Source organism: Cydia fagiglandana, chromosome Z (assembly GCF_963556715.1).
Source record: "Cydia fagiglandana chromosome Z, ilCydFagi1.1, whole genome shotgun sequence".
NCBI classification, from domain to species: Eukaryota; Metazoa; Arthropoda; class Insecta; order Lepidoptera; family Tortricidae; genus Cydia; species Cydia fagiglandana.
In genome coordinates, this window is record NC_085959.1 from 32591831 (window position 1) to 32616419 (window position 24589).

Below are 24589 nucleotides of genomic sequence, written 5' to 3' on the forward strand. Positions count from 1 at the left end.
TAATGTCACTTTAATCATAACAAATACAGATCAAATTAATAAATTGTTATGACAATAAGTAAGAATACCCTTTTGACATAATCTTATGTATTGATGGATTGGGTTGGCCCCTTCGAACCTGATAAAAAGTGTACTGAATTAAATATTGAAATATGTTGATGCTCTCTACGATCAACTTTGATTTTCTGACCTTTGCCTCTATTATGTATCGCGTCAGTACGTAACGCATAGCGACTACAAAAGACATTAGCTAAAATTTACCACACTAATCTCATAATATCGTTTCTAAAGTGTATGAAATTTTTCTGTCTGTATTTCATTCCAAAAGCACATTTCATCGGAATAAAATTAGGGAAGGCTGAACTTAAGGAATATTTAAATGTAAATGTTTTAGTAGGCATATTTGGGATATTCTACGGCAAAAGCTATTCGAAATAAATATTTAAAATCTTTTAACAAAAAATAAGGAAATCCTTTTGAGTCATTCACCCACCTAATGTGCTCTCGATGGCTGTACACTATGACGAGCTTTAAACCTGTAGGTGGCCTGTCTATCAAAAGGTCAATTTACCAAAAGCTTGTAGGTATACGTACGGTTGTACGTGTACTACTTATACATCAACTATTAACCGGACGTTACGATTTAACAAGCTTATAAGCTTGTTAAATAGTATGCAAGGGTCACATTGCAAACATGCTTTATGACATATGTGGAGTTCTTTATCGTGTCCATTTGAATATGATATAAATTTGTTCTACTACTTTGGATGTCACCGATCCGTAGAGTTATCTTCTGGACTGTTGAATAAATCTGTACGGGTCTTTATTTAATCTTGTTAAAAACGTACCTACTCCCAAACACATACTCGTATTTTATCCGTAAGGCTGTATTTATAAATTGTATCGATTATCAGTGACCGTCCCATCGCGAATGGATGAAACACGGTGTCAAACATTAAACTATCAAGTGCTGTGTAACACGATAAATATGGATTCCAACATACACTAAGTGCAGTTAAACTGTGTCCGAAGATGGATGGTGGTATTGTGAGCACCCCGCGAAACAGATTCCAAACACAACTGAAGAATGCTGCGAGTGCTTTGTGCTCAAGGAAGCACAGGAGAAGCGAAGACATGTCGGCCGCGGTGTATAGTTCCGCTCGCCCTCACACATATCCTCGGGCGACATCGACCAAACGGTCCGCCTTATCGTGCAGAATAGAGCCCCTTGTTTGCGAACAGCAGGCCATCGCTTTAGAGACTAGTGAACCGTTCATGGCTGACGTCATTCATGTCTATGCTACCAAATCTAATGGAGTCTTTAAGGGAACTTTGGCAAGGTAAGCTTTAGTTTTTTAACTTAACCCTCAGTTTTGTCTGTAATGTTATGTGACCAGTTCAATCTTCGGTACAGCATATTATAACCTAGTACACCCACGAGTACCTACTTTTAGTGTTGACGTTATCAATTACCAAATATTTAAAAAAATACACTAGTTAAAGGTGTTAAGTTATTATTACATTTTAATTGTAATAGGGCGTGTATCACGTGAAGAGAGAATTTTCGTTGGATATGCATTTTAGGTGGAACGCAGTGAAGCGGAGCTTTAGAAAATGAATAAAAACTACATAGGCAAGCTGTACATATCATAGGATACGGGGCTACCAAGGACTCAATGGCAGTGGACTGCGCATAACAAATCGTCAGGTGCGCTCTAAAGTAGAGTTCAAAAGAATGTAAACAAATATGACAGATTTTTTGCATTCACATATGTATAACCTAACATTTTATTTTAACTATTACGATCATAGTTTTTGTTCTTAAAAAATGTGAGATTACGAAGTAATGAAGGTAAATTGATTTGTTTACGTTATTTGCCGTGTCTATTGAACTCTACTTCAGAAGTCACTGTCCGATCACGGCCCTCCTGCAACTCGGACCTCGGCCTTGCACTGAGGTAAAGACAGGTACCTATCTGAAGGCCGGAATCGTTCCCTTATGCTAGCATAGTTTGCTGGAATATATTGCATAAACTTCAATGTCTGCAAAAAACAATCTTTGTCATAAAGGACACAAATTTTCTATGTCATAAAGGATTTTAAAGGCGTTTCACGTCAGAAGGAGTGTTTTTGAAGCCATAAATATATATAGATCACCGACCTATCCCGTGTGATAAACAAAAAAAAAATTAAGGTTTGCTGTCTATTTGTCATCATTATCTTATTCATCAGCAGCGAAGGGCACGGCAGATTGCTAATATTTAAATAAGTACCTATGCGATTAGTTACGACATAATTACAACAATAATTTATCATTTATCGATTAATAGTCAAAAACGTCTGTTTAATCTAAAATGCTAAATTTATTTTTATTTATTAACAAACAGTCATATATAGTTTATGAACATACTCGTATTTTAAAGACATGAAGAATAGACCTAATAGGTCAAGAAATGAATGCTCAAAAAACGTTGTAGAGGGAAATGCTAGGAACACAATTTTTGACTCCGTAACTTTGTTTGGACTAGTTAGGAGGTGAACATATCAAAAGTCCCCGGCTGTAGCCCCGCTGCTGGGGGGTAGAGGGGGGTAAGAAGGTCGAATTTTTCGGTTTTTCATTGATATCTTGGAAACTTTGCGTCTTAGCGACATGACTACTAAGACAAACCGAAAGCTGATAAAATTAGTTACAAGTTTTATCCTGTCAAGTTTTTCGATATCATGAATAGTTTTTGAGATACCCGCTGTTGAAAGTTTATTTAGGGATTTTAATTTTATCTTGATATCTACGTCAGTGAAGCTGTTAAGGCCATGTTTAGTATCATTTTCGTATAAATCGTGGGTGCTAAATTCATTTATGGTATCACATTGACACCATTCCGAAGTAAAACCAAAATTTAAAAATAAATATTTTTTTAAATCCCTCTTCACGCTTAAACCGCTCAACCAATTTCGTTGAAATTTGGTATAGAAATAGTTTAAATCTCGACACACGACATAGGATAGTTTTTATAACCAGAAGCATCTTTTGAGGGTGTGAAAAGTGGGGTGGAAGTTTGTATGGGGAGTCAATAACCGCTGAACCGGTTTAGATGAAATTTAGGACGGAATACATCTGTGATTTAGATGAAAGTGATACCAAACATGACTTCAAACCTTACCTTGAGCAGTATTAACCTCAGGAAATAGTTTCGTCGACGAAGTTGAATTCCCCCCATACTCCATTTCACAACTTTAAATTATGATTATTGAGATAAAAAGTATCTTATGTCCTGTCTTGGGACTCGAAAAATCTGTAAGTATACCAAATTTCAATTAAATCGGTTGAGCGGTTTAAGCGTGAAGAGGAATTTAAAAAAAAAGGTATTTGTTTAAAGTTTATATGTTTTTTCTTAGGAATGGTGTCAATGTGATACCAAAACTGAATTCAACACCCCCGATTTATACGAAAATGATACCAAACACGGTCTAGCAGCGTCACTAATGTAGATATCAAGATAAAATTGAAAGCCCTAAATAAACTTTTAAGAGCGGATATCTCAAAAACTATTCAAGATATCGAAAAACTTGACTGAATAAAACTTGTAACAAATTTTATCAGCTTTTGGTTTGTCTTAGTAGTCATGTCGCTAAGACGCAAAATTTCCAAGATATAAGTGAAAAACCGAAAAATTAGACCTTCTTTCCCCCCTCTACCCCCAGCACCGGGGCTACGGCCGGGGACTTTTGATATGTTCACCTCCTAACTAGTCCAAACAAAGTTACGTAGTCAAAAATTGTGTTCCTAGCATTTCCCTCTATAACTTCTTATTGCTTGGCCTATATAGTTTCATAACAATAATAACAAAATAACATATAAATAGGCTATTAACTACATAAGAGAAAGACAATCAGCTATCTGTATGGTGACGAAGCCTGCGCTGTGGATCTGAAGGTACTGTTATTATTATGTTTTTTTTGTGGGTCAATAAAACATACCATTTGTATTTTAGGGACGACAAACAAGACAGACAAGACAAACAAAGTTACTATCGAATTTATAATATTAGTAGTAATTTTAGTTTTTTTTTGTATGATAAGGTCAATCGTTTATTTCATAAATGAATTACGACGTGAAATGACTTGATAGCTACAGCTTCAGGTATATAGAAATAGACCGATAACTACGCCGCGCTACGCCCATTTCCCTTTTTAGGTGGTAGTCAAGTGTTAATCTCGTGGCTAGGGCATTAAGATCAGCTAATCATGATCCAGGGAACTATCTGGTCAAGTAGCATCGCCTGAGACAGAAGTGCATACTCACTGCACTTACTTCTTCTACTAGTTGGTCTAATAATATCACGTATCACGTTGGTAAAAAATATCAACAACGAAAATGAAGTAAGCGTTGATTTAATTGTTATTTGTCTATAAGAACTTTACGAAAACAACGACGAAGGAAATACTAAATGGCATCTAAATGGCGTGTCCCTCGCTGTTTCGGTCAACAGCACAGCATGCATGACATCACGCCCTCCTCGATTTGTTTACCGCACGGGGTAGAGGTGATCGAGTAATTAATTACGCCGCTATGCCAATTGTTGATTCAATTTTGTTATTTGCATGTCATTGTCGGTTCACAAAACCACCTACCCTGTTAAGACGAAACAGGAGCTGAGTTGTAGATATTTTAGTTAAATATACCCGTCTCGCTAACGGAAGCGGCTCCTAAAACTATAGTGCGATAAGGACAAGGCGAAAAATCCTGCGTATAAATCACAAAAATCGAGGTTTCGTACTCGACTGTTTCCTCCTCCAAAACTTAACCAATCCTAACCAAACTTGGAAATCTAAATGATTATGAAATTATCTGTGTCGGACCGTTTTGCTTTTTTGGCTAATTGATACCAGTCTTGAATACTACGCCTCTCATTGCGGCATAGTCAATTAGGCCATTTTGGCCATTTTTGAAGAAAGATATCCAAAAAAGCAAAACAGTCCGACACAGATATTGACAATATTAATCTGTGTTGAAAAAATCATTGCTCTAGCATCAAAACCCACAGGAGGCAACAGTCGAGTACGTTTGTATGGAGAAATGACCACTCCTGTTGGCTCTTAATCTTTCTATTTAGGACCGATTGAGTCATGGTATACTAAACAAAAATAATTCTCAAGTACATATCTCACCTGGAAATTGTGAATGACTAGAATGACAATATTTTTACAAGATAAGAGTCGCTATCTGCTAATGTCAAGAAAACGCAGTATTTCTTAATTATTCAGCTAAGGTAAATAGATACAATCGTGGGCAGCATTTACGTCGTTTTGAAATAATGGAAAGTACATAATAGAAGCGTCGATAATATTTATGTACCTACATTCAGGTGATCTCAAAAAGGTCATACAAATATCGTCATTCTGTAAGGGTGAGCTGTGAAAACGATTGCACCTTTGTATCACGATTGTGCTCCAATATTTTGACCACCACCTCTTATTTTATAAGATATCCTTTTATACGAGCAGCGTTAACAGCTATTGAACAGATGAGGTGTCAAATAATAACATACATTCATTATAGGTACAGTCACCTGCAATAATATGTTACTCTTCGAAGGCCGCAAAAATATCTGACACGATCTTATATAAACGTCCAATAGCTGTTAAAGCTGCTCGTATAAAGAGATATCTTATATTTCCTTTTTAAATAAGAGGTGGTGGTAAAAATATTGGATCACAATCGTGATACAAGGTGCACGGACCAGGTATAAGCACCGGGTCAATAACATGAAATGACGTCAGAGTCAAAAGCTTACATATCGTCACGCGCTGATGACTCGCTCGAATGCCCAACATTGTCCAGCATAAAGGTGGAATAGCTATGAAACGAAAAACTGGATTTCTAAAAATACGAATTAAAAATAGTTTCTGCCAAAAAAAAGATTTTTCTTAAACGCACTTATTTGTTGCATGTACTTTAATGCGGTACTAATAAGAACTGGATTCGTCAGAACGAATTTTATGATTCCAAACTCTGACGGGGTTTTATTTTCATATTATAAGAGTTCCTCTGTCTATCTTCGGTGTTCAACATCATAGCAGCCTGGGTGGTACCAAATTATTTTGTTGTCATTTGTATTCTGTACCGAAACAAGTAAAGTTAAAAATCGATACAGCTGTTAGAAGTACATAGGTTAAAAGTAAAAACCGACTTGCAAAACTTTATTGTTAGTTAGTTACGAGTACAAGTGAAGTTACTGAATATATGTATGTTAATAATAAATATATGTATGGTTTGGTATTCTTGTACTTTTAATTTTTATTACAATATTTTATTTTTACACCCTCACCGCACGCTTGATCCAGTTTCCGTTGTCTGATTATTGATGAAATTATAGCACAATATTAATACGTACGTAACTTCGGCGATTGTATAATAATTAAGCTGCAGCTGGTATGATCTGGTGATGGAGACTCAATGTCTTAACTATTAGGCACACGGTGCTCATGGGAACAACCAGAGATGAGAAAAATACTTTATAAAAAGTATTTAAATACAAAATACAAATACTTCCTTGATAATACTATTTCAAATGCAAAATACAAAATAGTTTTTGAATTTGTATTTAAGTACAAAATACGAAATAGGTATTTTCAAAATACTTTTTTAAAATACAAATACTTTTCGATAAAAGGTACTCTGAGTAGTGAATACCTAGTCTGAATTAAAAAGTATTACTCGGAATTTTCGAGTTGAAAAGACTCTTTATTCTTTAAAATCAATCCTCTATCTAAAGTGCAAATTTCTAGTTGTTTGCTCATATTAACCGGTAGGATGTAGGAATGGATGATGGTTTTTAGCGGCCAACTCTTAAACCATTAATTTGCAATGTTTCACAGCTAGTATAATGCCTCTCGTTAGTGTGATGAAAACGTCTCGTTTGTGTTTCACCAGGGTAGAAAAGTTTGTTCTCCTCTCGTGCCTTGAAACCCTCCCAACACTCAAGATTCCACTTTTTTAACCACTCGCTACGCTTGTGGTCATGTGCGACGTTACTAAACAGATTCAACAGTTCCATGTTAAAAGAATGAGAGAGTTGCCAGGATTGTAACATCAGAAGAGATTGTAATTGCCTACCTACATTACCTACCTACTATAAAGTATTGTGTATTTTGAAAATACAAAATAGGTCCCAAAAACTATTTCAAATAAAATACAAAATAGTTTTCTTCAAAAGGTATTTAAATACAAAATACAAAATAGGTATTTTGTATTTGCATTTTAAATACAAGTATTTCAAATAAGTCACATCTCTGGGAACAACGCAACCTATTCAAACGCATGGATATTTTTTAAATTTGAAATGAATTTGAAATATATTTGACTATCATAGATCTAATCTCGAAATGTTATCATCGCATAGCATGACAAACAGTTTATCTTTAAATTGTAGATCTAATAGATTAGAGCCATTCCCCTAAACTACCTAGGTTGATGGCGTTTCCGTTTAGTATCTGATAGAATACAGAGTAGATAAGAAACAATTAATTAAGGATATAGGTAGACACCAGGCGATCTTATCGTTAAGGAGCGATCTCTTCCAGACAACCTTTGGGTAGCGGACACAAATCATTTAATAAGTCGTAAAAAGTAGGAGAGTAGAGTTTAGTCTGGTAGGTATTCAGAGACTGTACCAAATACCCGAAATGCATAACCGAATTAAAATTTTGGAACATAATGAATACTTAAGTACTATTTATTCAAAAAGGAAAGAATACATAAAATACGAGTAGTGACACTAGTGACCACGGTAAACAGCAGCAGGCATTATTTCAAACGATTATGGATTATATTTACTCGGACCTCCTTGCGCTTATTTCCAAGCTAATAACCCTACTTGCCTAAACATTATTTTCTCTCTATTTTTTCAGATACGAGTATTTTTATACTGAAACACTTTAATGCTGGTAATAAATGCAATTAAATTATGTTAAGTAGTAATACTGATGAAAAATGTCATACTTGTTCATCTCAACATGTGGTGGTTCGTGATGTTAGCGGGGCCTAGCGAGGTAAACAATCACGACTTGACGTTTTGCATAATTATTGTTGGTACACACGTGTAGTAACAGATTATTTATATGTGTAATATCGAACTAACAAAATAGACAATGATGCTGAAGTGTAGACAATGTAAACATACTAGTATAACATATATATACTTAACACCTGGGTGGATCGATTCAATATAATCATGAACAACAACATTATTATTGGTATATATACCTACAAGTACATAAAGTCTTTTTAATACCGAATTATATTGAAATAGATATATCAAATATACCTATATTTCAAATTATCTATTTAATAATATAACCAATAAATACTTACCTAAGATTTCCCAATATTCTTCAGTGTGCAAAACTAATAACGATGATGGTTTAAGTATGTATTTTTTTTGCGGTAGGTATACTAGTATATTTATTTGTATATTTATTATTGAATTAGCTAGGTATACATATATGTTAATTAAGATACACTACCTATTGAGTGTTATTATAGTATTTATCTAACACCTTTAAACGAGCAATTCTTGTTTATTTATATATTTATGGGATTTCGGAAACGGCTCTAACGATTTCGATGAAATTTGCTATATGGGGGTTTTTGAGGGCGATAAATTTAAGCGCATTTTTGAGTTTTTATATGTTTTCCGAGCAAAGGTCGGTCTCCCAGATGTGCTACGGCCTGGAACTATGGGGAACAGCAGCAGAATGGCACCGCGTCTTTGTCCTACAGAAACGGGCGGTCAGACTACTATCTATGGCGGCCCCAGGTTCACCAGCAAAACAACTCTTTATACAAAATAACATACTCACACTACCATCACAATACATATTTAACATCGCCAAACACGTACACACACACCAACACACTTTCAATACTAGCAAGCTCACCCGTACCCGTCTAGGAAGCAAAGAACGCCTGCTTCCCGCCAGCCACCGACTGACTAAGTCCTCCAAAACCATGCACGTACTGGGCCCCAAAGTGTATAACAAATTACCGCAGGACATCACCACGATAAAATCCATCAATTCATTCACGCGCCAACTAAAGAAATGGCTCCTCTCGCATGCCTTTTACAGTCTAAATGACTTTTATAATTTACAATCAAGTTGACATTTTAGATAATAATTTTTATGAAACAAATTTAATTAACACTATCATCACAATTGTAATAATATTTGACATTTAGGTATACCAACCAAAACTGTAATAATAATGTAATTGTATTATTGTAACATAATAACTATAATTGTAACTTAATTTATCTAATTTAATTTCCATTTTTGACGTGTAATATGTAATTATATTATAAATAAATGAGTATGAGTATTAATTATTACTTTAACTGAATTTAAAATGTAAAACAGAAGTTCTGTTATAAGTAGGTAGTTGTTTCTTTAATTTTTGTTTTCTGCTAACAGCTATGTAATTTACAAATATCAAAGCATAAAAGTTGTACAGATATAGTGTATAATTATTTTCCATCGTTTGTACACGGAAACTTACGAACGTGTCTTGGTATTTCAGTAAGTCTCGGTGTAAAAAGTACTGACGTTGACTGAAATAGTATGACAATTACAAACACTACATCTACATCTTGTATGTATTAATTTATCCAGCCCGTCCCCGCGCCAGGTGGTACGCGTAAAGCATTTCCCCTCTTTAAAAAAAAAGATTAGTTTCAAGTTAAAGCTTAACTCAAAATAAATCATGCATCCAATCAAGTGTCACTACGTAAAAACTTTGTAACGTAAGCTTAGTATTAAGTCTGTATTTTTTTTAAATGATTATAAGTACTATGCCATATATTTTCTATGCAAGAAACAACTGTGCGTTCCATACTATTTCCTATGGACAGTACTTCATATTATGTAGTTTTAAAAAAAGTCAAGCCGGCCACTGACGAGCCTTCAAAATGGATGCCGTTACAATGGATTCATCCAAATGGACGGCATCCTATTATTAAACATTGTACGTTTTTGACATTCACGGACCCATTTTGGATTGCAGCCCACGCTATTTGGACTGTTAGAAGGCTCGTCAGTGGCCACCTTAAGCTTATCAATAGCACACGTCCGCAGGGACTCGGGTACATAGGATAAACACGAATCAAATACATGCTGTCGTGTATTTATAATAAACACTAGAGAGAAACAAATGACCATCTCTCTCGCTCGCACACCGTGATGTCATGGTGTATTTTTATAAATGCTCGCCTGAGTTGCACGTTTTGAGTCCTACTATCGGTATCAGCTTTACAGTTAACGCTGTTTTTGTTTTTCAATTCCTCGCGCATAATTAAGGTCAACGATTCCAATTTTAATGCTCCCTTAAAATACGGCATCTCACATTGCGTGGCATTGATAATATTATTAATATTCGTAGACGAAGTAAATAATAAATAAGCATATAATTTAATAGAAGAAAGATTATTACTGCCACGAATATTCTTAATTATTCGGTATTCGGTTTAACTTATTTACTTACAATTAAAATGTACCACGAATAATTTTTGATGAGACAGTGGCCGAATTTTAGTATTCGCCGAAACCTGACATCGCTATTATCTAGTCTAGGGTAACCTTACAGCAACCAATTTAATAATCAAGACTGGTTGACTGTGTAAACCTTTATTTATAAACATTACCTTACGGAAAATAAAAACAAAGCTTACACCATGTATAGCTTGTCCGATTTCTAAAATTATGTTTTCTAAATCTCCAGTCTTACTATATCTTACTTGATCTTAGAAAAGCGGTTTGGCTATACATATTTTTTATACAAGCCACGATTAATGTTATTTGTTTAACAAGACAACTACCTATAAGTTGTTGTTTACGCTACGCCTTGGGCTTATATTGAAACTTAAGCATGCGAAAGACTCAGAACTAGAGGTACAAACAATTAAGATCGTGTCCTAAAACAAATACCTAAGGCGGCAGGGGCATAAAGGGCATTATTAAGAGACGGACAAGTTACAGACTTTGACCAAATAAGGTAATGACAAAAAAATCAAAATATAAATAAATAACGACGACGAATACAGATTATACGAAATAAGAAATAACGAAAGACGAATGAAACGAACGATGAAGATACCAAAGCCGTCAAGGGAACCCCATTTCTTGTGTTACCGAAGTCTCCCACGTCGCTAGTACTTTAGAATAATATAAATATATCTGCAAACGTATAATTAGAAAATTCAATGCAGGTATCTTCATTTGCAAAGTAACTGATAGAAAAAAACAACCTTATTTTTAAAGACCGATCGGATGATGAGTCACACGTTGATATTGCCTATTTTTTTTTTTTACTTCTAGTCACATGAATGGAGATAAAAGAAATCTCTAATTTCCAAACTCAGTAGTGGCTCGGCGGTGGAATTATATATATTTTCATTCATAAAGTGATCAATTTTATCTTTTTTTTTTTAGGGTTCTGTAGAAACCCTTTTAGTTTCGCCATTGTCTGTCTGTCTTTCCTTCCGCAAAGTGTAGTCGTTGCTATGGTACACCTATCATGAGGCATGTTAAAGGTAACATATTGACAGATGATTTATGCAGCATCTGTATGCGAGGAACACCATTAAATCCTTCAAGGAATACATTTGAAAATACACAGGAAAGTCCCTGAATGTACGAACATTTTTTTGTACAAAGAGTTAAGTAAGTAAACACTTTATTGTACGAAAAGAAAGGAATATCGGTTACATCATGAGGGTTAATAACTTAATGTCCAGTTAACCGAAGTGATCCCCTAGGTCAGAGATTGCGTCTCAGGATGTATGTCATGCTAATCCTAATTAACCGTCTTTGTTCGATTTGAATTACTGCCAGGCCGTGATCTCATCTGTCGGTCGACGTCGTTTGAACTTGCTTGGTACAAGTCATCCTTCACTAAATCATTTTCTTGGAATGCCCTTAGACATTAAACGAATGTATATTTACTAACATACTGACTAACATCCTTTCCCGTTTGTCAGATCGGAAACGAGAATGAGTAGATGGGTACTCTCCAGTAAAAATCTAATCCAACTTGAATCGTAACTTAACAGTATGTATTTAATAGAGCCTTAATTACTGATTCTAAATCATATCGTGCAGGTTGTTGTCAAATCTTGCAAAAAGTGTTATGCGTCTTTTCGAGTGGTCGACGTCACCTGTGCTAGTGTCATTCCATAGAATTTAGATGACAAAGAACAACTCTCAATCTTCAAAAGTGTGACCAAAAATGAAATGCAAGTGTGTGCGTAAATTGTCTATGTGAGATCAAAAATAGTGATGTCATGTTACAACATATTAATAATCTGTCGATGTTTGATTGCTTTATCGACTACTTTTTCAAATGTGTTATTTTAAACACTATAATTCTACGACATTATGACGTATAAATAACACTTGCACTGCGTTTGCCATAAAAATCGTTGCAGACTTATCTTAATGTAACTCTTACTGTGTTGGAAAGTGAAGTTATCATGACACGCTAAACATGAACACCTTCAAAAAAGTATAACAATCGTTATTATTTGAAATCGGTTATAAAAGATAATATCTTAATGATGTCTTGTGAAGAAATAATTACATAGCTATTAATATACCGACAAGTTATCGATACTGTCATATGAACATTTTGTCAAGCCCTAGCGTAAACTAACAGTTTATGTTTTTACACAAAATATTCTAAATTATTGACTAATATGATAAAATATTTGCGCGGAACGGAAGAAAAACTTACAATGAACTGTATAAACCGGCTTCTTACACTTTTTACGCTGTTAATTTGACAAAATATCGCTATGAAAATTTCGCTCGGAATATCATAAATCCTCTGAAATGAGTATTTGCTTGGATTATTTGGACCTGTGACACTGCAATCCGGCACACTACAAGACACCATCTTCACTGAATTACTTTATTTAATACTTTTCGTCCTAATCCGTGTATATTTTACAATTTGAAAAATACCGTGATACGCTCTTGGCCGTCCGCGGCCGTCGTCAAACTCAAAAGTGGTTACGTTTTCTCATTGGTAGTCTGACTCTTTCGCACTCATGGGATGTTCATATACGTGATGGCTTCCTTTTCGCACACTTAAGCTGTCTGTCAAGCGTGAGCGAATCCTAGGTCTATGTGTCATTCATAGCCGTACCTTGTCATAAAAAGTTGATTTATACGTTATGGATTGTAAAAGAAATAATTTTTAAGAAAAAAAACCGACTTCTATGGGGCCCGGTGAAAGATTATGGTAGATGGTGCACTATGTAGAAAAGGAGGTAAAACCAGTACCTACTTTCTAGTAGCATTTCGTTTCCGTAAGGGTCGTAGTTATCTAGCCTTTTTTTTTTTTTTAAAGAGGGGAAATGCTTTACGCATACCACCCCGGCGCGGGGACGGGCCGGGATGGTTATGTGGGACTCCCTGTTGTGGGCTCATGAGACCCCAGGTTTACCCACTAAAACCCCTCTGTTGCCGCCTCGCTGCTATACGGCGAGGTCCCAGGAACGCCGAAGTACTCTTCCGCAACCTCGCCAGCAGCCGTCCGGACTTGGACCCGACTCTAGGGGAAATCACCCCTTCACCTCAGTGGGCGCGTTGCTTACACATCGCGCCCGCCCACGCAGGGACCTTTGTGCGGGCGACAGACGTCCCCGAGCCTGCCGCCCACAAGTGCCCTTATGGGGGTAACCGGCGGTCGTATGCCAACCGCCGCCGCCCCACGCGCTTGCGGCGCATTGGCTGAGAGGCCGGATCTTCCTCCCTGCCACGCTCCGCTGCCTCCTTCTGCACCATCACGTCCTCGCAGAAAGAGGCCACCGCCTTCCATCGACTCTCCCCACCAAGCATGGCTTTTACTACCGCTGGCAAGGAAAGGTCTCTCCCCACTACGGCCACGAGTGCGGCCCTCTGATCCGCCCACGCTGGGCAAATGGCCAGCGTGTGCAGCGCCGTGTCTTCGGCATCGCCGCAGTCGTGGCATTGCATAGTTGGTTCCCGTCCCGCCCTCCTACACAGGTATCTTCCGAAGCAACCATGCCCCGAGAGAACCTGAGTAAGGTGGAAGGAGAGGAACCCCTCCTTTCTTCTGATCCATCGCTCCAGAACGGGTCGGATGGCTTCGACGGTCCAGTGGCCGGCACTTGGCGCCTCCAATCTTTCTTTCCAGTTCTGGAGGAGCACTCGACGGGGCGTAGTTATCTAGCCTAACCTAACCCACTTCTCTGATAGCAGTTCGGTTCTGTGAGGATCGCAGTTCGAACCTAATCAAACCCACTTTTCTAGTAGCATTTCGTTTCTGTAAGACTCGCAGTTCTAACCAAACCTAACCCACTTTTGTTCGGTTCTGTGAGGATCGCAGTTCAAACCTAACCTAACCCACTTAACGGCGCATGCGGTGCGGTGTACGGGAGTTTGAGCGGGAGGGGTTTGGCATCATCATACCCACATTTTATGGTAGGTAATCATAGTGGTTTATTTAGTTTAGGTATCATAGTGGTTTTCCGGGTCAAGGTCCGGGTCCGAGTCCCGGTCCAAGTCCGAGTCCGGGTCCGAGTCCGGGTCCGAGTCCGGGTCCGAGTCCGAGTCCGGGTCCGAACCGGATCCGGGTATGAGTCCGGGTCCCAGTCCAAGTCAAAATCGAAATTCGAAATCACCAAACATGTACTATGCGTCGTTGAAGAGTTCTGTTCTGATCATCATCAGCAGTTCCACTTCATCAAATGCGACAGTTTTTAATGTAAATGCTTGATTTTATGATGAAAATACAAAAAAAATCTATACGTATGCCTTTAAGATTTGAGGAGTTCCCTCGATTCCTTATGGATCCCATCATCAGAACTCGAGCTTGACAGAAATGTGGCTTAAAAACTAAACTTGCTTAACAAACATAACGAAGAGGACAAATCGCTAAACGTGAACTATGCGTCGTTGAAGAGTTCCGTTCTGATCATCATCAGCAGTTCCACTTCATCAAATGCGACAGTTTTTAATGAAAATGCTTGATTTTCTGATGAAAATACAAAAATCTCTATACGCATGCCTTTAAAATTTGAGGAGTTCCCTCGATTTCTCACGGATCCCATCATCAGAACTCAAGCTTGATAAAATTGTGGCTTAAAAACTTAACTTGCTTAACAAACATAACGAAGAGGACAAATCGCCAAAGGTGAACTATGCGTCGTTGAAGAGTTCCGTTCTGATCATCATCAGCAGTTCCACTTCATCAAATGTCACGTTTTTGAATGTATATGCTTGATTTGTTGATAAAAACACAAAAATCACCATATGTATGCCTTTAAGATTTGAGGAGTTCCGTCGATTCCTCATGGATTCCATCATCAGAACTGGATTTTGACAAAAACGGGACCAATCTGTATGCATATACATACAATCAAAAAAATAATTTTCAAAATCGGTCCAGTAATGACGGAGATATGGAGTAACAAACATAAAAAATAAAAAAATAAATAAAAAAAATAAAACACATACAACCGAATTGATAACCTCCTCCTTTGGGATTTGGAAGTCGGTTAAAAATGCGCACGTCGTCTTTCAATTATTATTATTATTTCTATTAAACCAACCAGAAAACGGCGCTCGATCAAATTAGAGTCTGATCGGAAAGAGAAGAGTCGTTGAATGTATTGGGCCCCATACATACCAGTCTCTTTCCCACAGACTCTACATGGGCAGGCGTGGCTCACTCTGCGATTTCGTCGCTTTGCTACAGGTAGCTAAAAGGACATCCGTTCGACCCCAATTTTGGGGTTTGCCATAAGCCGCGCGTGGCGCTGTCGCCACCTAGCGGCCATATCTGTGCTGATCGTGACAGACGCGTTTTGTTAGAGAGTGAGTCTTCTGTACCTAGTACTATTATTTATTCTGTGACATGGGTAAACAAAAAAAAATAGAATTCATACTGATTTTTACGACCACTGCAACTGGGTAAAATATATACTTAAGATTTCCAATCCACGATGTAGATTCTCTTTTATAAATCACCATTAATATTCAGATGTATTGCGCCATTTGCTAGGGTCAGACAATAGGTTTGTTTGTCCGTTGCCGTTCATACGCTGGACAGTAATTGCTTTGTAGTATCCCCGCCCTCAGAAGGCCACATCGTCATCGCACGGAGCGTACAACGTAGTACGGAGTATTTTGAGTGATGACGATGACTCATTATTTTTACACACTAATGATAGTAATGATTCAAAGGGAAGCGACAAGGGCTTATTTAACATACAAATATGTATATACTACTTATGCAGGTATTATAGCAATACAAGGGTCGTAATATGTATTTTTCAAATCATAATACATTTATTTATTCTGGTTCCCTAACTTGAGGAGAAGCAAGCAAGAGCGTTCGCATTGGGGTATTAATATTACGAGTATAATAGTCTCTTTGTTATTAATGTAATCAAGCATACAAGTATATAGCTTATACTAAATCACTTGTAAAAATACTATGTGAATTTAAAATAAAAACAAGCGAATAAAAAAATATTTAAATAAACCTTCGTTTTCGCTGGCGTGATAAAAATATTGCAGAAAATAATTGTTTGCCTACAGATTAAGTACATTAATAGTATTTTCACTTCTCATGCTCAAAAAGTGTACCTTTATGTCGTGCGTAGACGACATAAAATCGCATTTTATGCTCTAGAGCATAAAAGTAAAATTTTCTTCTAAGACTAAGGTAATCGGTCTCAACAGCCAAACAGTTAAAACATATTGCACAATTTTACTGAGCAATAAAATGGTGTAGATGACAAAACTTGTTATATTATTTTATTTTTGCTACAATTTATTAGAAATCCGTATTTTCTGTCATTAAATTTAGTAAATCACATAAAATAGGAGTCGATTATCGTTCAAAAATGCTCCGAAATGTTGGACTTGGCAGAAAACCAAGCGTCTGAAACTCTGATCACATGTTGAAAATAAAAAAAATAATTAAAAAGTTAGTTGGCGGGAATTGGTTATGTATTATGTTCTTTCGCTTTATGACAATTTCGTGGTGTAAATTGCCGTGAAAATAGTACATTATTGCAGAGGCCGGGAAAGGGCAATCCGTGGATGAGTTTCGATTTTGTCGGACGACGCGAAGCGGAGTCCGACAAAGAAGACGAATCCACGAATTGCTATTCCTGCCGAGGCATATATAGTACTTTTCTCCAAACATGCGAGGAAATAAGCTAAAATAATTATTATTTAACCATCAAGCATCACTCAAATCAAACCTTCACATCCAAAATGTCAAAAACAATTTCCCTCTTTAATTAATTTTTAAAAGTTAAAGTTACTAACTTATTCTGCCATTCAGTATTCGTTCATTCAATATAATTTTGCAATATAGTTAGTCAAACCAACTTTTCAGTCAGTAAGAACCAGGAAAACTATACCCATCCTTTTCTTTTGGGTGCTAGTACTAGTGTAAGACAAAGATAGTATGATTCTCTTTGTCTATGTTTGAAATGAGAAAGTCCTTTGACAAACTATATAAGCTTTATGAACACGGATGAGATTTAAAAAAAAAATAAAAATAATCTTTGATTTTATTAAGCAGTATTCGCACGATCATACACGTGAAATGATAGCTGATCGGGTCGTGTAGAAGCGGCTCGCGGCAATAATAATTGGCCGTTTGCGTTTTTTATTATTAAAAAGTAAAAAACACTACAGTAATAAGTTATTACTGTAGTGTTTTTTTACTTCCCGTCCGCTAGAACAGGACAGCGATAGTTTGATATTTTTTAATTAGAGTTTGACATTAACGAAGAACTTTCCGTAGTATTTTTGCTACAGTAAGGTGAACATTTCCGAGCATATTGGAGAAAATATAATTTATTTTCCTCGCAATCGAAGTGAAAAGCAGAGTGTACAACAAGGGCATAAATGTCCATTTTTACCCTTGTCTACTATTTTGGTCTTCGCTTCGCTCAGACCAAAAAATTGCCTCGGGTAAAATTGGGTCACTTTATGCCCTTGTTGTACAATCTACTATTTATGCAACCGTTGTTTAAGAGAGGTCAAAAAAGGCGAGTGGCGTGAGTAAAAATTTGAGGCGAAGCCGAAAAACCCAAAACCCCAAAAAACCGACCCTACCCGTGAATAATTAGTTGTTGGATTTTTTTTTTCGTAGGTTCTTCGGGGGCGGTGGGGGGTCACTGGGAGAGTAAATCCAAAAAGTAGACTGAATCAGGCTCCTGCGTATATTCGAAAAACGGTTTCGGTAACGGTAAAACCGTGAGGACAAAAATTGTAGGAAATTTGATTCTCTACAAGTTTGGTCCTCACAATTTTTCTTCTAGGATCGATATTTTGGAAATTAAATTTGAAAAAAAGCGACAAAGTCAAAATTTGATTCTCTACAACTTTATTTTCGCTGGGGTACTCTACACATGCGCCACGCCTCTAGCAGTCTAGCCGCGTTCCGCGCCGCTTCGCCTTCGCATCAAAATCTCTCATCTAGGATATTTTCATATGTAAAGTGTCATTCTATGGAACTTGCGAACTATGTAAACAAACCGCCATATTGAGATTGTCAAAGAATGATGAATTTACTTGTGGCTTTTGTTTACATAGCAAGTTCCATAGAATGACACTTTAACAAGGTTTTGTTTCTCCCGTGCCGTTTAGCGTCAGCAACGGTCAAGTAGGACACTTCTAATAGGTATCAAATAATTGTTTCAACCGCGCCGCACTGCTATGCTTCGCGTTCGCGTCTTTATAATAAATTTCCTCAGGTTCCACTAAAATCACTTTTCTCTCTCTTTCGTTTGTTTGTTGCTCCTCGTGTAAATAAACTCTTAAAATTACATCACTAATATCATATGTTTTCTCTCTTTCGTTCGTTGGGTGCTCCTTCACATGTAATTAAACCAGGTTATTTAATGTGAATTCTAAACGTTGTATGATTTAACGGGTGGTACCTTCAATATCCACGACTCTCCCCTATATGTACTTAAGTAAACACAAGACCAATGAAAACGCCTTTTATTTATTATTTATTTATAATAACGATAGAGTTGTCAAAATGAGCTGTTTACACATTGATTAGTGTTTACTCTTAGATTGAGTATAGTAGTAATCATACGTTTATGTGTAAACAGGCCGTTACCTTAGCTACCATCTAAGGTAACGGCATCTCGGGTACAATAAAATTATATTTGCTACTAACTTTAAATGCCATATGTATAAATTATAATTACCATATCACTCTATAGTACATTACTACAGAGGCCGGGACGTAAGGGGTTGCCGGCCGAAGACATATAGACGGCCGAGCGAAGCGAGGCCGGATAGGTCTGAGCGCGGGCAACCCCATTTCCCGCCGAGGTATGTATAGTGCTTTTCTCAAACATGCAATGAAATAAATAAAATAAAAAAATCCACGAAACCCAAGTTTTATTTATAGAAAAAACTAAAAGTAAACTACACCCAAAATATAACCAATACGTACCTATATCATTATCACGCGTATGTTTTACACGAGTCGTGTATTTTTACTACCCGTATATTTTCATGTATCTTTGATTTTTTCGCCTTGTATCCGTCTGACTGTCGTTTTCGTCACATAAGTTTACATAGTCTTTCATGTTGATATCATGGTTCACATACATCGTTGCTTTATGCATGGAGTAAATAAGTATAGTTTCCACAGTGTTGACGTATTTGTAGTTACATTCATTTAAAATATGCCACAAAACTGTTTCCAATAAACTGTAAGCCATTTTTCTTAGTTTCTCAAATAATAAAATTGCCATAAGCAACCATATACATACTTCGTCTTTGACATGGCGGCAGAGGCAGCAAGTTATTTAAAATAGATTCTGCTTACGCTGCCAATTCCAACACCTATGATTACAAATTAATATTAATTTCATTATTTCGTCGGAACTCATATTAAAGTCAAAAAATCAACAACGCACCATAAATCCAATAAAACAGAATGAATATTTTTCAGCTTTGCCTCCATAACAATTTAAAAAATATAACTACGCGTGTTTGAGTAGACCTTTTTACCCCTAACGTTTAGATGAAATATTTTAAATGTTTTTATTTCTGTATTTAAATTTATAATTTAAAATTATAGAATGTATTATTTATTAAGTTCATGTTGATTTTATACAAATAAAACTGCAAATTATAGCAAACATTGTTTTTTGTTTTTTTTTATAGGCGTAGTGGCAGAGTGTCATTACGAACCATAAAGCAAATACTGCCTCTAGTTTTTTTTTATGGATGAATGCCACGATGCTGTGTCACAAATATCTGTGAAATGAAAATTAAAAAAGAGGACTTTGCCGGCCTAGGCCTGCAAGATGTGTATGAAATTCCATTAACGACCTTTTGTCCTAGCCGCACCTGAAACGTCATACTTCGCAGCCTATTATAAGGAACATAACATCAATATTTCATTGCATGTTTGAGAAAAAATTTTAACGTACTCGTACCTAAATAATCAGATTAGCTAATAAAAATGCAAAAATGTAACTAGCGAGATATCGAACCGGTTAATTTCTATACGGGGTGTCACGTTCTGTACGGATCAAGCAAAGGTCAAGGATATACCTTAAAACCGATTTGACTTCCAATTCCAATGTATATACATAGGTATGTTCAGCAAAAATAGAATTGTGCAAAGTTTGATAACCATAATTTTGTAAGGGCATAATCAACTTACCGTCATACTTTTTTAAATTATAACAATAAGTTAGATAAGCACTATTAACCAAATTAACCAAGTAAACAAAATCGTCAATTTCTCTTAAACCATTAAATTCAATCAAATACATATTTGAGATTAGGAAAATCGCTATTAATTTCATACATTGTTAAATACAATTTTAGGAAAACCCATCTCGTAATATCATGGCTAACCGTTCCTGAAAGGCTGGTTAATAATCCAGAGTTGGCCTTTAGCAAAAGAAGTTAGTTACATAGTAAGTAGTTTTGACCCGACGGAACGGAGACGGATTTAGGATGAGAAGCCGAATTGATGATTGCCGAAGAGATGATTTCTTCAAAACAGATCGATCGATTTAGTTGCAGATTTTTGTAAAGGATTTGTAATAATAACATCATGTACAAGTTTTTTTTGTAAAGGATTTGTAGTAAGTACACCATAGGCGGTGGTTTTTAGACAGGTTTAAACTCAACAGATCACCCATTTTTATAAACACACTTTGTGTTAAATTTCGATTGAAGGGTGAAATTTGAATAAAATAACATCAGTTTTAGCATGCTAAAGGGCACTTAACGGGCATTTGCGTAGACATGTCGGAAATATCCACAACTGATAACAAGTTCAGTAAGTCGACAGCAGTTTACCGCAGCTCACGAGTCTATGACTTCATTACTACAAGTGTTATGCTAAAGACGACATCTCATATAAATGTTAATTATATAATGATGTTTCATAAAACTTTAACTTTATTGTGTAGTTGCATCCTGGTGTCATGTGTTTTATCATATAATTGTGATTGTAATTCTACTTGTGATCAATATTTACACCAGTAAGTTTTTTATCTCGGTGTATTCGCTGTCCTTGCTTTCTGTCATAAGTCGTAAAATATAAACAAACCTTCTAAATTTGCTGAGACGGCCAGTGTGCAGTGCATGCACTTACTACTAGTTAGGTTCATGGCTTGCTGTCTCTTCATTCTTTCGTCCCACGGATACAGCCATGGTAAAATTTACATTATACATAACATATTCCGCTCAAAAATAACATGCATACAGTATACAGTAGGGCCTATAGCTGTTTAAATTACATACATGGAATTAAGGAATATGTTAGATATCTGTTTTTAGTTTAGTAAAAAGAAACACCCATTGTTTCTGAGAAATCCACTAATGCCGAATCACTTGTGACAAGTATATTGTTCTTGGCGATGGGGTGGGTCTTATGGAATTGACTAGGTACATGACTAGGTATTTATTTTTCTTGTTGGTTATACTCACCCTTCGAGAAGTTTAATCTACAGAAATGTAGTTTTACTTGTAAACACTGATAAATATAAATACAACAAGGTCGTTAAAAACGTGCGCGCAGTTCATCACTTTTCATTCTTACAGTATCTACGGCAGACGTCTTATCTTATACATACTAGTATTGACTTTGGAGCTCTCTCGTTTTGATATATAACTTGAATTTAATTAATTCATTTTTATGAGAGTCTTCGAAACTCTGTGTAGAATTCAATATGCGGATTTACTGGACGTTAAAAATGTGTGTATCGGAAAAAACATATTTTTTAAGTTATTTATTATGTGAATATACTTAGTAATAATGATTTAATTGTTTTGTTTCAGAGAGGTAGCGAATGCTTGGGAGAGAAAGGTGGGCAAGCCAGATCAGCCGGCGCCCGCCAATCGCGTCAAAAGCCTTTTCTACGACATCCAGCTATACCCGACCGATCCCCAAGGTAAGCTTCACTTGTTATGATCATTTTGAAGTTTTTGCTCTTATATACTGCATAAACATTTATTAGGGCACTATACACGTACTGTATTATGCTATTTAAGTATGTTGTATGTGTACACAATAGTAATTAGGAAGTAATACTCATGCCAATGAATACTAATTGTAGGTAATTGGGATTCGGTGAAACCGGAACCGCTGGCTTGTAGCTAAAATTGATTGTATCGATGTGTAGTCAAAGTCAAATTACTAAATTACTGAAATTATACTGCTTCGCATTTCACAAAAAATATATATGGAGCTATATAATTTGATGTTTGACATTTCAGTTATCACAAAACATGGCACCGTACTTAAACTTCATTCTTTCATATCTTAAACACCAATGAATGTTTGCTTGTTACCTACGTTGCATTGTTACAATCAATTACTATATATCGATGTACCAAGTTGAATATACAGTGGAACCTCGATATGGCGAAATTCTCGTTAACACGAAATAAAATGCCAAGCTCAAATAATAAATACCATCATAGCTCAAAACCTCCATAACTTGAAGCTTTTGATCTCATTAAGACGAAGTAACCAACCATTCCTTACACGATAGTACATTTTTACCTCTACATATTAATCGAATTCAAACTGTTGTAAGACATACTAATATTAAAATAATTTTACGGTTTAGACTGACGCTGACGTCTCTTTACTCGAATACTCGAAATAATAGGCGTATGGTTTTATCACTTCTATATCTTGGAATTCAAATCTCTGTAACTCGAAAAACACAATATTATTGTACTTTACGTGTTTGTATAAATATGATTTTTTATGCGTTTTACTCGAAACCTCTTTTATGACGAACAATGGCCTAGAAACTCCCAAAGTCGCTGCCCTCTACAAGATAAATCCTCGTTAACACGTACTTTTTGGGTTTTCCCTTGTGATTCGTACTATCAAGGTTCCACTGTATATAAATGTGTTTGCAACTTTGCACTGAGAATTTGTACTATTTGTAGTCTATCCCCGCCCCCAGGAAGGCGTCGATATGTTTTATTGCCGAAACCGAAACGGAAATTCAGTACATAGTTTATTTTATCTGTCGTGTCCGAGTTACGTGCCAATTGACCCACGTGAAAAATAAAAGTTTTCATTTTCTTGCACATTGTATGGGAAAAATGGGAAAGATTATTTGGCTTTTCTAGCCGGATTGTTTTTGGTTCTCTATACAAAAAATGTTTGTCAGAAATGACATTTTAACAACGGGTTGCACTCCGGGAGTGCCGGCAGAAGTGATAACTCAATGACATTGTGACAGTTTTTCGATCAGGTCACGTGTCCGTCTTATGTCTTACGCTCTCGCTCTTACGCTCTAAAGAAGTTTTCATTTCAAAAAAATACATCATCTTCAACACTCCTGATAATTTTTACTTTACTTACCGTCATATCATAACATATTTTTTCTACTCCCGTACTTTATTTTGTCATTTAAATGATTTTACGATATTTCGTGTAATGACCACTTAAAAAATATTGAAAGAAATACAGTGTTGCCAACCTTGTTTTAAATGTCATCTCTGACAAATAAGTGAACCATAGACATGTTTTTTTTTAATTTCATTCATTCATTCATTCTTTTCCCGCCCGTACCCTCCATTTTTGCTACTTCTTGAATTAAAAAGATTTGTTAAATTTTCAATTTTATTTCAAAATAAGTGCTTGGTCGTAGAAAAAGTATTGTATGCAACGTTGTTTAACTGAGTCAAAAAATACTCGTGGCGTCTTTATTAACAATTTTCGGCTTCGCCTCAAATTGTTACTCACGCCACTCGCCTTTTTTGACCTCTCTTAAACAACGGTTGCATAAAATACTATTTAAAATTACGGAGAGACAGTTATATGGATTATGACAATAGGCATTACTAATCCAAGCCTAGTAATGCCGGTCGTAGATCGATGGAGCGATAATTTGACGTCATCTCCATGATATTGATACGAGTGAGCTGAATCAACACGACAGTTTATATGCCATTAAAAATTACGCATGCCCGTTCCGCATGCCACACTATGCCGTTCACCATTTGTGACGTTTTCAATTAAAAGGTACCACATAGT

The 24589-nt window shown here is 36.2% G+C and overlaps 1 protein-coding gene across 11 annotated transcripts in view; it reads left to right on the forward strand.

Annotated features, from left to right (window-relative positions):
* The window catches only part of LOC134679131 (uncharacterized), an 87588-nt gene that overhangs the window by 24821 nt on the left and 38178 nt on the right, over positions 1-24589 (forward strand). For 4 of the 11 annotated variants that reach the window (XM_063537985.1, XM_063537989.1, XM_063537986.1 and 1 more), the window contains exons 2-3: positions 915-1340; positions 22369-22481. In XM_063537985.1, the coding sequence (XP_063394055.1) occupies positions 1033-1340; positions 22369-22481 (421 nt within the window). In that variant the 5' untranslated portion in view covers positions 915-1032. Of the gene's footprint in view, positions 1-914; positions 1341-21315; positions 21570-22368; positions 22482-24589 lie in introns of those variants that run through there. The other 7 variants (XM_063537992.1, XM_063537990.1, XM_063537996.1 and 4 more) reach the window with 4 other exon arrangements.